At 43.0% G+C, this 16,546-nt stretch overlaps 1 protein-coding gene across 1 annotated transcript in view; it reads right to left on the reverse strand.

Annotated features, from left to right (window-relative positions):
* lrpprc (leucine-rich pentatricopeptide repeat containing) overlaps positions 1–16,546 on the reverse strand; it is a gene marked incomplete at its 3' end in the record, with an annotated part of 275,324 nt that overhangs the window by 190,530 nt on the left and 68,248 nt on the right. The window contains exon 12 of the mRNA XM_084321823.1: positions 3,165–3,283. Coding sequence (XP_084177949.1) covers positions 3,165–3,283 — 119 coding nt within the window. The remainder of the gene's footprint in view (positions 1–3,164; positions 3,284–16,546) is intronic.

Consider the following 16,546-nt stretch of genomic DNA (forward strand, 5'->3'; position numbering starts at 1 on the left):
GGCGGGAAACACAAAAGAAATATCCTAACCCTCAAGAATGGCATAATCACACTCCCATATTCAATAACAATGCACTCTTAATGCGAAAACGCCCTATAAGATTCCCTATATGGGAAGAGCAAGGCATACACTCATTAGGGGATATTTTTAATAACAAGGGCCTCTGTAGTTATGTCGAAATATGCACAAAGTTTAACCTCACCGAGTCCACATGGCTTTTTTACATACAGTTACGACTTTGTCTGAGGTCTCACGGTGTTCCATTACTCATACCAATTGAACACCACAGATACCACACATTTTTCTATGAAAGAGAAACATTGGGAGGTTTTGTATCAGGTTTTTATTATCAATTACTAACGTCCTCGTATGAAACCCTTCAACTAGACACTGTCTGGAGGAGGGATATACCAGACCTGGAAAATGACTTTGATTGGCAAGGAGCCTGGGCAAATGTCCGACTTACATCAAGGAACCCGGATCATCAACAAATCAATCTGAACTATATTCACAGGACATACTTGACTCCTATAAGGCTGTGCAAAATGGGGCTTAAACAAGACTCCAAATGCTCCCAATGTACAAATGGGGACGAAGGAACATTTATGCACATGTATTGGGACTGCCCACCAGTTAAGGCATTCTGGAAAGATGTGTCCCAACAATTATCAATACTCGTATCTTGGAATATACCTGTACACCCCTCGGTATTACTATTGAATGATGTTTTTGAGTTTGCAGTGAATCCACAACTAAAGAGATTGGTTTTATCGGGTATCACAGTAGCTAAAAAACTGATCGCATCACGTTGGTTTCAACCGGAAAAAATGTGCCGAAAAGTGTGGTTTCTTACATATCTCGATGTGATATATCAAGAAATATCTACAGCAAGAATTCTGGGTCTCAATGAATCCAAAATGTCAATGTGGTTAGAAGTGGTGGAGAGAATAAAAGCTAGCTTATAATGGTAGTGTCTGGTTAGGAGTGAGGGATAATGGAGGTACTATCCAAGAGGGGGTCCGGGAGGGGGGGGTTCGAGCTGGAGCATATGTGTGTAGGGTTTTAGAAAATAGGTATTAGGGGTATATTATATACTAACATTTATATAATTGTAATTTCGCTGGATATACACTGTATACGGTTAAAATGTTATTATAGACTAATTTTGTTTTATCTTGTTTCTGTGCTTGCATATATTTTAACCACCTTTACTGAAAGTTTCATTATGCATTGTGTGTTGAGTACTGACTTTTAATAATTTTTGTCTTGCAATAACAAAAAAAAAAAAAAAAAAAAAAAAAGAGTAGTAGTATCGATAAAATCCTAACGATCCTAACCCATCGCTAATGAACACTGTTAATAGGTACACTGTTATCAATTAAAGAAGACATTTTTGCAGCTGTGGTAATACTTCAGTTGGTTTATTATAAAAGATACAAACCTGAAAACAAAAGCACTTAAATGTTAAATAAAAGGACCACAGTAATGAGGAACATATTTTTTTGCACTATAGCCCCTAAAAAAGATTCTGTGCCCCTAGTGAAAAAGCTTAGCGTACAGCCCTGTCACTGCGACAACACGGAAGGTTAACCGTTTCACTGCCACACAACAGCATGTTAACCATTTCACTGCCACACTACAGAAGGTTAACCCTTTACTATCACACTACCGACGGTAACCATCGGTAGTGTGATAGTAAAAGGTTAACCTTCTGTAGTGTGGCAGTGAAAGGGTTAACAGATTGGTTGCCAATCACTGATTTACACGTTTCTGACGGCCAACGATTGAGTGCCATTCACGTGTTAACACGTTTCTGGATCGTAATTTCTTTTATTCGATATTTCCATTCATAATCCACCCAGGGAGCCCTGTGTTATCATTGGGAATGGGTCTGGAATCGCAAAAGTCCAATACCGCCGCCTGCCGCCTTGCGGTCGGTATTGCACTTCCTTTGAAACTATGTGGCTTGGCGTGTGACGTCGATCTAAAGTCTCCGGGCGGAGTCTTCCTTGTCGGGCAGGACAAGCGGTTATAACGCATGCATTGAGGAGAATCAAGCGCTCCCGCTTCATGTTCTTTGGTGGATTATGTTGGCAACACGATCGACATCAATACTTGGAATGGCGATCAGATAATTGAAATATTCTTTTTGGGGCAGATCCTAGTCAAGGTAAGGGCTATATGGTATCAATCTTGCGTTGATCCAAAAATGCCTTCATTGCGATCGGAGCGTGTGTGCGTGCAACGTATTCCGTTGGTGACGATCAGAGCATCAAAAAACGACCCCCCGCCGCCCCGCCCTTTCCTGCATTCATGATGAAACATAATACCGATAATCTAGACTTGATTTGAGAACAGTAGCTAGTCCAGGGAAGAAACGAGAACGCTTTTAGTAGAATACACGCTAAAGGTTGGGGCGGCTGGGTAGCGCAGTGGAGAATGCACTCGCCTACCACCGCAGTTACCAAGTAAACAAATCGCGGAGATGGCCAGTTAGCCCGCAGCATTCGAGTGCTACTATCGTTAGCTCTCAGAATGGTAGCCACTAGCCAGAAGCCCGCAGCATCCTAGTAATACTAACGTTAACTCTCAGAATGGTAGCCAGGAGCCCCGCAGCACCCTAGTACTAGTAACGTTAGTGTTGTGTATTAAAAAACGCAGCGACGGAACGTTTTACCGTTTATTTGCTTGCTCCACCAGTCCACAACAACACACACTCTCATTACCACAACGCTTTACGGTATTTTCACAGCACTGTCGCAACATTACCGTAAAGCGTGACCACCGTTGTGATACACATACACAACAGTTAGCTCTCAGAACAGCCAGTTAGCCCGCAGCACCAGGCAGCAACGGTAAGAGTCTCATTTAATTTCCAGTGAAGCGGGGTTTCCCCTCCTCCTCCTGTGTGTAGACAACCAGCTCTGCGGCTCGCTCCACTAGTGAGGACTGGTCTCGCCCTCTGCTGGCGCGTGTGTGCAGTGCACTACAACCAACCACTGTTAAAACTCTGTTTCATTGTAATATAAACTGAAACGGATCTGTGATTTTGACGGTATTGGTTTTCAATACCGTCGGGATTTCTAAATACCCTGGTATACCGTAATACCGTCATACCGCCCAAGCCTAATAGTTATAGCTCTACAAATCTCTCTCTCTCTCACCGTCAGGGCCTTCCATGCTGCGTCCAGGGTGGGGAAGGCAGGGAGGATATAGACGGAGATGGTCTCTGCATCAAGAGGCACGCCGATATCCTGCATCCCCGTCACCACCTCCATTACACCTACAACACACACACAAAAACGTTATTACATTGAGCCTAAAAAAAATAATGGTTTGTTTCCGGTTGCCGACCGACCCTGCCGATTTAGGTGTGACCCAATATATTTTATGAGTTACAAAAAAAAAATATATATATAATCATTTTATTTCATTTTTTTTTTAATAAAGTTTCATAGAAATCTTAGTCAAACCTTTAGTATTATGGATATTAAACATGCTGGCAGAGTACATGCATCCATGTTGTTGTGAACATTTTAATTAAATAAAGAAATTCCCTATCCATAGTCGCCGTGGGAAAGAATAAAATAAAAAATTAAATAAATTCCCTACCTACTAGGGGTGCACGATATAGATTTTTTGACCCCGATACAGATACCGATAACTTTCTGCTCCTCAAGGCCGATACCGATAACCGATATTTATTGTATTATAATTTTTTTTTTAAATGTATATTCCTGTAGTTTTGACCTAACCAGATTTATCATGAGTTGACATGATAAATGATACTATGAACAAAACAAAACCAAGACAACAGTTTTGACTGATAAAGTGACCATATTTATTTTTCCAAATAAATATAATTTGAATCAGAAAATTCACAATCCGTCAATAACTTATAATACATCCAACCTAACAAGTCACCTGCAACATCACCACCGTTGCAACTCCTGATGAATTGAAAATGGGGGACCCTGATGTAAACAAGACGAAAGTCTTTCTCTGGTCTGCATCCCCTTAACAATTGTGTGTATTGAGCTGTACTGTATTGTACCATTCTGCAATCTGTTAATAAAGTTTTCAATCAATCAATCAATCAAACCGCTACGATGGTGTGTTAAAAGCCTGCGACGACGCGCGAGCAGCTAAAACTGCTGTGAATCCAAAGCCAGCTACAAAGGAACCCGCAGCGCTTGTACCTATTGACGAGGCGTTTGCTAAATTAAAGAAGTTTGACAGAAATGACCCAAGGGCTCAAGCCGCTAGCTTTTAAGCAGTGCTTGGTGGTGCAAATTAACCTGGCTACTACGGAGCAATAAGTGACTGCGTATTCAACCGAGGGTTGCATCAGTCATGAAAGGGGCTAGATTTGCAGCAGCTTTAGCTGCTCGCGCGTCGTCGTAGGTTTTTAACACACCATCGTAGCGGTGGTGATGTTGCAGGTGACTTGTTAGGTTGGATGTATTATAAGTTGTTGCCCTTTTCCCTCCTCGTTGAACTTCTGCATTGCATTTGTTACAAATAGCAAGCAAACTTTTTTCCTCTGAAACTATTCCCACACTACTGACGCCATCTTCGTTTACATCCGCGCTGCTTCAAAACTTACGTGGCTACGTCACAGCCAAGAAAGGGAGCGCTGGATTTGTGTAAAACGCCCTCTTCCTAAACCACACGCTATCAGTCGTACCACAGTACTGGCAAAACGGGAGGAGCCTACAGTAAAAACAAATGCCCTTCATCCCAATTCACCCACACCGCATTTTTTTTTACCAAAAAATATATTATATTATCGGAGCTATCAATAACGTTATCGGGTTTATCGGGATGACGTCATAATTGCTGATATCGGCCCGATAATTATCGTGCATCCCTACTACCTACCCATGGCCTTAACTGACAACCAACAGGAAACAAACAATATTTTTTGTTATGCCTTGGCAGGGTTCCACAAATTGTTGCAAATCAAGCTCCATGCAGACCGTTTCCACTTAACAACATGAACATTCTAACAAGTTAATTCCCTGTTGCAGAGTTTGCTAAGATCAATAGACTGTCACTGGAATTCAGTTGCTAGGGAACATTTTGGACCCAAATGTATTTCCTGTCAACAACAACATTGCAACAGGAAATACACTTGGGTCCTTTTAGACTGTTATCGTTGTCACTTTGATGGTAAATACACTTGGGTTCAAGCGACACAGTTCCACTCAAACAGTCTATATAGTGACATTTTCTTGAACCAGAATGGCTGCTAACATCATATCAGAACCAGAATGGCTGCTAATAGTGATGCACCGATGTGAAAATTGTGGCCGATACCGATAACCGATATTAATATTGCTGTTCTGGCCGATACCGATATTTACCGATGTCGATATCTCTGTATAGAAAACACTTTTTTATGATAATCAAATAAAGAGCTATTTTCCAAAACGCATAATTTTCTTTACTTTTGTAACTTATTTTCAGAAATGACTGATATTTTGAAACTATTTAAGGCCAAAACATGTAAAAAAAAAAAAAAAAAAAAAAAAAAAAAAATTAATATCGGCCCTATCTTGATATCGGTCCGATACCGATGTGTAAAAAAACGGCCATATCGGCCGATATTATATATTATATCGGCGGCCGATATATCGTGCATCACTAGCTGCTAACATCATATATCAGAACCAGAATGGCTGCTAACATCATATATCAGAACCAGAATGGCTGCTAACATCATATCAGAACCAGAATGGCTGCTAACATCATACATCAAAACCAGAATGGCTGCTAACATCATATATCAGAACGGCTGCTAACATCATATATCAGAACCAGAACAGCTGCTAACATCATATATCAGAACCAGAACGGCTGCTAACATCATATATCAGAACGGCTGCTAACATCATATATCAGAACCAGAACAGCTGCTAACATCATATATCAGAACGGCTGCTAACATCATATATCAGAACCAGAACGGCTGCTAACATCATATATCAGAATGGCTGCTAAATAGGCCTGGGCGGTATCATTTATTTCACACAGTCATACCCTGATGACCTAATACCCCCGGTGTACGGTATATGACGGTATGACTTTCCTTTTCATCAGCGGGGGGGGGGGGGGGGGGGGGGGCAACCCGTGTTACCAAGTAAACAAATCGCGGAGATGGCCAGTTAGCCCGGAGCATCAGAGTGCTACCATCATTAGCTCTCAGAATGGTAGCCACTAGCCAGAAGCCCGCAGCATCCTAGTAATACTAACGTTAGTATTGTGTATTCAAAAACGCACCGGACTGCGACGTAACGTTTTACCGTTTATTTGCTTGCTCCACCAGTCCACAACAACACACACTCTCGTTACCACAACGCTTTACAGTATTTTCACAGCACTGTCGCAACATTACCGTAAAGCGTGACCACCGTTGTGATACACATACACAACAGTTAGCTCTCAGAACAGCCAGTTAGCCCACAGCACCAGGCAGCAACAGTAAGCGTCTCATTTAATTTCCAGTGAAGCGGGGTTTCCCCTCCTCCTCCTGTGTGTAGACAACCAGCTCTGCGGCTCGCTCCACTAGTGAGAACTGGTCTCGCCCTCTGCTGGCGCGTGTGTGCAGTGCACTACAACCAACCACTGTTAAAACTCTGTTTCACTGTAATATAAACTGAAAAACGGATCTGTGATTTTGACGGTATTGGTTTTCAATACCGTCAGGATTTCTAAATACCCTGGTATACCGTAATACCGTCATACCGCCCAAGCCTACTGCTAACATCATATATCAGAACCAGAACAGCTGCTAACATCATATATCAGAACCAGAACGGCTGCTAACATCATATATCAGAACCAGAACGGCTGCTAACATCATATATCAGAACGGCTGCTAACATCATATCAGAACCAGAACGGCTGCTAACATCATATATCAGAAGTTCAGAACGGCTGCTAACATCATACATCAGAACCAGAATGGCTGCTAACATCATACATCATTGGCTGAGTTCCACCAGTTACTGTAGATGAATAACAATACAGGCAGCAACAAAACATGCAAAGTCTCTCTCGTCACTCATTTGTTTAGGATATTTGAATGGAGTGAACAGCTGAGGAACGTGTATACAGAACTTTACAGACACAAATATATATACATGTTTATTGTTTATTGTTTAAAAGGATCCCCATTAGCTGTCACCTAAGTGGCGAGCTAGTCTTCCTGGGGTCCACACAGAAAGACAACACAAAACACAAAACATAACAACATGAGATACATAATGACAATCACAATTAACAATGATAATCTAAAAACAGTAAAACATTGTAGACATCATTATCAACATCAGAATATTTTGCTCACATATTTAAGTAGTGCATTCTCAGGTGACACTTTACTATTCAATTTACTTATGTTCAGTGGGGGCAGTTATTCCAATGATTGATGGCACGATAAACAACAGTCCTTTTTAAAGCATTTGATTTTGGACGTGGTAACATAATCTGTCCATCATCAGCTGACCTAGTAAAATAAGAATGAACCTGACTGCATCTGACAATTTGTTTGTATAAGAAAACAGGTTGAGACGAAAAGACAGTGTTCCTGAAAAATTTAACTGTGTTGAAAACCAGCCTATTCTCTACCGTTAACCATGAGAGTTGCCGGTGCATAGTGATGGTGTTTGTTCTCATGGAACAATGTAAAACTAACCTTGCAGCTCTGTTCTGGGAAATTGACATTACTATGGCCCATTCAACATCGATTATCTATCGTTCAGGATGTAGGAACGTTTTACTTTTTCATTCATAGATTCATACAAAAATACCGTCTAGAATATAAATATGTTTTTATCGTTTTCTGCAGTAATTCCTAGAACGCTAGTTATAGGCATAAACGGATATATATAGATTATCAACTGCCGTTTGTTGGCGATACACGCTATATTAAAAATGTCAACTGTACATGATCCTAAACGTTATGACTTATCATGCGCGGATGAACGGGGGGGGGGGGGGTTGTTTATAATTCCGTGATCGTCAGTAAATGCTTTGTATGGGTGATATATTGATCAGAGCAGTTTGCATGAATAATAATAAACAAACGCGCTGAAAATGACATCAGCGTCCTCTTACCGTTCGCCGATGAGACTGGAGGAAAAAGATCCCACTTATTTGACGGCGATCTCCTAGATCCATTTCCGGTTTGTATAATCATAATAAACGCCAAAATCATATTGATTATTGCGTCATGGCAGCGATCGCTACACACGGACGTGTGTCTAGAGTCCCGCAACAATATGCGAGTGCCGGACGCATTTCCCCAGTGCACCGAGATCGACTCGATCCATTTCCGGTTGTAACTCGCCGATCATCCACCAGGCGGCAGTATTGAAGCGTTGCAGAGTTGTGCAGGCTCCCACTGTATCAGACCAGGCTCCGTGAGGGCATTCTGAATACCATGGCGAAAAAATGAAATATGATCTCAATAACGTCGTACGCCGTGGAATGGCAGAATTAGCATGAACTTGAATCACGTTGTAACTGAGGGGTTACAAAACCCTGACTATTAAAGATTGTGATAGATTAAACCACTGCTAGTTATGTACTTAGTATTACTGGCCAGACAGTACATCTAAATATGGCAGACACTCATAATAACACGGCACTGACAAAGAAATATCATTGAGGGTATTTATTATTATGCAGTAAATGTTACAGATATGAGAATTAGGGTCACGCTTGTATGGCGAAGAATATGCATAAGTCAGTCAGTAGCATAAGTCAATGGGAATAGAATAATTCCTACGATGGGGTACTAGGCTAACGCCGCCTGGCGTAGGATGGCAATTATATGGGGGAAACGCTGGTACCGCTGGAGACAAGGGGTTCCTCCCAGAGTTGTAAGCTCTGGAGGAGAGAGGAATGTTCGGATACTCAGTCTGATCAATTGAAGAAGAAGGGGATTCACGTACAGAATCCAGTCCTTGTAATCCAAAACTCAGCATCAAAAGCAATAACTGTAATCCAATTGCACGATAGCAATGATGATAGCCAGCTAGCCTCGGTCCATGAGGCCAGCCCGAATGTAGATCCTCAAGGTGGTTAAATCCAAACGACAGTGGAGATTAACGATGCTCTTCTCCAAGGGTAGTACGTTCCACAATCACTATAATCCAACCAATACTGGTTCTGCAATCGCCGCCGTCGGTTCCAATATGTACATGTCCAGTAGGTTCTCCGACTAGGCCTCCTCGTGTACTGGCACCAATGTATTTAGTCCACGCACACTGGCTAAGGTTCCACTAGCTAAACGAACGAACTGCTGGGTAATGCTGCACACGAACAAACTGCTGTTGGCACGATACACAATAATTAACGACTCTTTACTTCACATTAAGCTAAGTCGAACTTGACGTTACTGCATTAAATCTGACACTTTTACTATTCACTTCGCACGTGGTTCTCAACGCTCTGTTAGACTAACTGCTTCTCACTACATTAGAATCACACTGCGTGATGAACGATGAACTTGCTGCACTGATGAACTGCTACTGTTCGCACCTGCCGCCATATATATACTTAAGTGGCTTCTAGTGCCGAACCTCAGTTCTCGTCTCGAATCAATGCGCCGTCTCCGGGCATGTTGCGCCTTTGAACCTGACTTTGGGGGCGAGACTGCCTGGCGCTGCCGTCAGGGGGCATTATCCATAAGGAAAGTGAATATTACTAGGCTTCAAACGCAGGCTTAAAGGGATATAACGTGTATATATAAATAATATACAAGGTATATAAAACAATAAATGTAGATTCTCAGCTTTAATCTGTCCCTTCACAACACACGTTGTACGACGTTTTTGGCGCAGGATGTGTTAAACAATATAAAACGAATTGGCCATAATTGACTGAGCAAACTAATGCTTACTGCTGTAACCTACTAATAACACTTAAAGTAAATCTGAAGATTATTATATAGCAGATGCCTTTGACAACTGTAGCGTGTGCTTGTTTATACAGAGCCCCTTTCATGACTGTGATGCAAGCCCTGCTTGAATACAGGGGCAGGGCTTGCATCACAGTCACGAAAGGGGCTTGTTTATACAGAGCTGGTGGTATGACTTGCTGGCTGAAATACGGAAGAGAGGGAACTAGGGAGCGGGGCTCTATTACTCTCTATGCTCTATGTGCTTAAACCCAGTGTTCTCGACAACGGAGTATGGTCGCAGATCTGCTGCTATAAAAACACCTATGGCGTTTGTTATTGCTTTGGCCCGGTCTGAATTAATAGCGAGATGCTGCTTGAATGCCACAGGGAGCTGGGTTTGCTTCTTCGGTGTACCAGTGATATTCACATTAGGGTGATGCCGTTTCAAATGAGTGATAAAGTTCGCAATAAAGTTGAACAATGCCGGCAACGTAGCCCCTTTCGTGACTGTGATGCAAGGCTTGCATCACAAGTGTGCATCACAGTCACGAAAGGGGCTAGCCGGCACGTAGCTTTAGTGCGATCCACCTGTCTTTGTCCATTACCGTAGTTAACTGGGAATCCGAAATGATCCCAAACGGGAGACTTGAATGTTGTGGGAACAACTTCTAGCTCTGGCTTGTCAGTTAGTATTGACTCGCCATACTAAGGCTAATATGCTATGCTGAATTACAGCTCTCGTTCAGCGTGGCTGCGCGCTGCGTGGGATGAACAAACAACATCCGGTTAGTTGTGCACGTTATAATAGGGCCGGGGGGATTTAAGTTCCGCAAAAAAAGGTTCCGTACTGTTGCAATCGTTCGGTGCACAGCGCGTACTGTACCGGAGGACCACATTGAGGCGGTACAGTACGTATTCGCGTACCGTTACACTCCTAATATATATATATATATACACACACACCTGGAGCTGTTTAAATATGGGTCCTGAAAAAACAACGTCACCCACCCACACACACACACATACTCAGCTAATGGCTGTTCCCCACTCTGCCTTGGGCTGGACCAGTGGGTTCCCCACACACACACACACACACACACACACACACACACACACTCAGCCTGAAGTGGACTCTTGCCCCCATCACCTGGCTCTCCAGCAGAGCCCTGAGGTCCCGCTCCGGGGAGCGGGGCCAAAACAGCCATGTGCATATGGAACAGCCACTCACACACATCCTCAATGTGCCCGGGAGTGTGTCGATGTGTGTGTATGTGTGTGTGTGTGTGTCTGTGTGTGTGTGTGTGTGTGTGTGTGTGTGTGCATATGGAGGGTGCACTCTTGGCATCCACTCTTGGCACTTTGCATATGCCTAGGAGTGTGTCCACGGGAGCAATGGGCTCCAACAAGTGCGCAAATCCCACCCCCCCATGGTGTGTATGTGTGTGTGTGCACAGAACGCCAGAAATATCAATGCATCTATATACAGTGTATACATATATTTGACCACGGAGGAGCTTAGCACCTTGTTCCCATGCGGACCTCAGCAAACTAGCCCTAAGTGCTTCTCATGGCCACTGTACCTTGAGAGAGGAAGTGTGTGTGTGTACATGTGTGTGTGTGTGTGTGTGTACGTGTGTGTACGTGTGTGTGTGTGTGTGTGTGTGTACGTGTGTGTGTGTACGTGTGTGTGTGTGTGTGTACGTGTGTGTGTGTGTGTCTACATGTGTACGTACGTGTGTGTGTGTGTCTACATGTGTAAGTACGTGTGTGTGTGTGTGTCTACATGTGTAAGTACGTGTGTGTGTACGCCCCTCTCAGGTTATGACTCACAGTCCTACACACAGCTCAGTGTTTGTGTGCGTGTGTGTGTACGTGTGTGTGTGTGTGTGTGTGTGTTTCTCCTGGGAGGCGTCTACTCACCTGGCAATCCCGCTCTTAAGAGCTGAATAAAACATGGCCGCCAGGCTTTCATACGCCATTAAAACCCAGGGCCCTGCCGCCGCATTACCCTCAGGTAGCCCACCTGAGCCACTCCATCCATCCCCCATCCGTATCACTCATTCATATCACCCCCCGCCCCTCCCCCGCGGCTTTCAAGAACAAGTAAACAGCCGATCTGCCTCGCTCTTCTCAATGGACAAGCCGCGAGTGCCCTCCGCTCCCATCGTCCATTCTTACCCCCTCTCATCCCTCTCATCCCTTTCATCCTTCAGTGTTTGGTTTGTTTTTATGAAAGAAAGACAGGAGTGGGTACCTGTTTTTCTGCTAAATAATCCATGATCCATTTGGAGCCAGACGGAGAGGAACAAGTGAATGGAGACGGAGGTATAAATGTATACCCCCCTCTCTCTCTCATGTTCTGACGTGAGCTCTCATCAGCACTTTTTCAATTTGTCCAACAAGCGTGTGTGTGTTCGTGAGTGTCTGGGTGTGTGTTGTTGCGTTATGCGAGTGCTTTTAAAGCACCGCCCCCCTTTTCCTAGGTTCATTCAATGATGATTAAGTGAGGGTAGGGGGCGAGGATGACTAAGTGAGGGTAGGGGGCGAGGATGACTAAGTGAAGGTAGGGGGAGATGATGATTAAGTGAGGGTAGGGGGCGAGGATGACTAAGGCTGCGGTTACACTATTGCCAAAAACGAAGCGTTTAATTGAGCTTTTCAGAACGCTGCGTAATGGCAGGCAAGTTAGACGTCGTTTTGTCTCGTGAGCACCAAGTGATGTATATACATGTAGTACAATGCCAAAGCAGTAGGTGGCGATGTAGTTCAAACATGAAGGCCATTTTCAACCAATCAGAAAGGTTGAACGAGTCACTCCACATCCTGCTCGAAATCTCAGAAAGCCACCATCTTTAAATACCTTGCATGAGCCATTTAGCAACATATCATTTATTTTTCAGCAAGAAACAAAGTGCAATAAACAAAAACGGATACATTCACTGTGTCTTCTGCCTCATTTGTTGATGAAACAAAACTAACATCAACACAATTTACCACCAAGAGCGGAGTTTAGTCTCACAAAAAGATTGCCGATCTTGTTAGCTTACGTGCCAACGTGATTGGGATATGCCATTATAACTAGGGATGTCCCGATCCGATCACGTGATCGGCGTCGATCACGTGCTTTTCAGAGGATCGGGGATCGGGAAAAAATAATAATAAAAATCGGCAGTCAAAAAAAGAAAAATTTTATTCAACAAACATGACCATGTCCACGTCTTAAACTCATACGGAGGCCTTAGTTTTGGTTTTAAATTACATATAATATATCATCATTAATGTATTTATTGTCACACAGAGCAGAATAATTGTCCACAACAAACACATTCCCTTTAATTTAGACCGGCTACACGCTACACGCTCCACATCACAACAACAGTACAACACGTCGCTCCCGAAACACGGTTAATATCCACTGACTTGAGCAGCTAGACTTAATGTCAGAGGTTTGGAACTAAGCATTTTAAAATAGAAAGTCAAGCCAGTTGCAATGTTTGCAAGGAGGACAGGCTGGAGGCGAAGTTTTCAGACTAACTTTTCACCTGGAGGATAACGTGACTGAGGATTATCGTCTGCGTTTCAGACCAGAATGGACCATTACGTAAGTCGAACACTGAATGTATACTAATGTGCAAACATATATTGAAACTTTTAATATTTCTCATATGAAGCAGAAGCACATTTCTCAGGGTGAATGTAATAACAAAAGCCTCCGCGCTCGCGCCCCGGACTATAGGCAACAGATGGGCTTGTCTCGCTCTGCCAGTTTCTGACAAAAATGTGTCAAAATTGATTACTAATGTGAAAGATCGGATCGGTAGATATTTAAAATCACATGATCGGGATCGGATCGGAAGCAAAAAAAGGCGATCGGGACATCCCTAATTATAACAGTATAGCATTGTGGCTATCGTACATTAACCTAGTAACGTTAATGCTAGCAGAATGAATGGATGAAAACGTTATTTAACAGATTGCAGAATGGGTACAATACAATACGGCTCAATACAAACAATTGTTAAGGGGATGCAGACTGTTGTAGTTTGGAGTACTGGGTTCCTTATAACAATAACTTGACAACACATGAGCTTAGTTTAGCCGCAGCTACAGGCAATCTGAGGAGGACGCAGCTGATATCCTGTATAGGTCCACTGGTCCAGCCAGGGGAGAATTTGGCGTCGATGTCTACTACTGCGCATGGGCGTTGGGCAAGAACGGCTCCGTATCCGGCTCGCGCAAATTACATGGCACCGTTGTCTGCGAGTTTCCAAAACGAAAACACCCTTTCAGCGTTGGCGCTAGGAAAACGCGTGTTCCTGCCTAAACAGCGTTTCCTTTTAATTTGGACATGCAAACGTAATCATTCGAAAATACAACGTTGCTGTTTTCCCCCAGTGTAACCATGGCCTAAGTGAAGGTAGGGGGCGATGATGATTAAGTGAAGGTAGGGGGCGATGATGATTAAGTGAAGGTAGGGGGCGATGATGATTAAGTGAAGGTAGGGGGCGATGATGATTAAGTGAAGGTAGGGGGCGATGATGATTAAGAGAGGGTAGGGGGCGAGGATGACTAAGTGAAGGTAGATGACGATGATGATTAAGTGAAGGTAGGGGGCAATGATGATTAAGTGAGGGTAGGGGGCGATGATGATTAAGTGAGGGTAGGGGGCAATGATGATTAAGTGAGGGTAGGGGGCGATGATGACTAAGGGGCACAGGAAGAACATACTGACTGAACTGTCCTGGGGCACAGGAAGAACATACTGACTGAACTGTCCTGGGGCACAGGAAGAACACTGACTGAACTGTCCTGGGGCACAGGAAGAACACACTGACTGAACTGTCCTGGGGCACAGGAAGAACACACTGACTGAACTGTCCTGGAGCACAGGAAGAACATACTGACTGAACTGTCCTGGGGCACAGGAAGAACACACTGACTGAACTGTCCTGGGGCACAGGAAGAACATACTGACTGAACTGTCCTGGGGCACAGGAAGAACACACTGACTGAACTGTCCTGGGGCACAGGAAGAACACACTGACTGAACTGTCCTGGGGCACAGGAAGAACATACTGACTGAACTGTCCTGGGGCACAGGAAGAACACACTGACTGAACTGTCCTGGGGCACAGGAAGAACATACTGACTGAACTGTCCTGGGGCACAGGAAGAACACACTGACTGAACTGTCCTGGGGCACAGGAAGAACACACTGACTGAACTGTCCTGGGGCACAGGAAGAACACACTGACTGAACTGTCCTGGGGCACAGGAAGAACATACTGACTGAACTGTCCTGGGGCACAGGAAGAACATACTGACTGAACTGTCCTGGGGCACAGGAAGAACACACGTGACTCATCACAGACTTGAGGTCATTTTGAGGGATCATCAATTTATTTAATTTTTTTATATGATATGAACGTGCAGATTCATAGCTTCAGAATAAGCCATCACTTGTACAAATCGAGCGGATACTTTTCAATCTATGTCTTGAATGAATCATGCTGATAACACACTACTTATTCCAGAGCTACATTTCTCTTACAATGTATAATGACTAGGGATGTCCCATATTATCGGCCTACCGATATTATCGGCCGATATCGGCATTAAAATGTGATATCGGAAAATATCTGTATCTGTTTTCAAAAAAAATAAAAAAAATAAAAATAAAAAATTATTTTACATTTCTATAACCTTTATTTACCCAGGCAAGTAAGAACAAATTCTGATTTAATTTATTGTCAAAAGTATGCATAATGTTGTGTTAATTCCACAACAAGAGATATGTAATGTTAATTACCTGAAATTATTCCATTTTTTTGGGGGGGGGGGGGACCCTGCATATATCGGTATCGGTTGATATCGGTATCGGAATTTAAGAGTTGGACAATATCGGTATAAAAGCCAATATCGAGCATCCTTAATAATGACTCAGTGTTTCCCCTGAAAAAAAAAATCAGCTGCGGTGCTGTGCCTCTTGGGGGGTCCGGGGGCTTGCCCCCCTGGAACTTTTAGTTTTTTTTACATTTTAAAGTTAAATGCATCAATCTGGTGCACTTTGAGAGCAAAATAAAGAGGCTAGATCTATGATGAACTTTGTGCTCAAAACACAAAATCGACTAGACTGCAGTGCTTTCTCCCTGCAGCCTTTTCCTCAGGTCAGCCTTTTACATTAAGCACCCCCCACAGCCCAAATAAAATGATAAAAAATAAAAATAAAAAGAATTATAAAAAAATTAAAAAATTAATAATTTTTTTAATAGTCTAGTTCAGGGGTGGGCAACTTTGTATATGGTGAGGGCCACAAAATGTCCACAATCAATCTGGGGGGCCGCATTGTTTATCGGCAGTCCCGCCAGTAGTACCCCATCACTCAAATAGCCCTAATAGTCACAAGGTATATAAACAATTATAATTTGTTGTAACTTTGTTTTTATTCCATTTCAAATGCATTTAGTAATGCAATTTCAACTTTATGAATTTATAAACAGCTGAATTTAAAAGTATTGCTGTGTAACCCCAAATATATACAAAAATTATCAATTATAATTAAGGCTTCTAATAAAATAAATCTATGAACTTAAAGCCCACTGCTCAACAAACACAAAGCAGCATTCCTGCTGCATT

The sequence above is a fragment of the Notolepis coatsorum genome (assembly GCF_963971535.1).
Source record: "Notolepis coatsorum genome assembly, chromosome: 9".
Classification (NCBI taxonomy): domain Eukaryota; kingdom Metazoa; phylum Chordata; class Actinopteri; order Aulopiformes; family Paralepididae; genus Notolepis; species Notolepis coatsorum.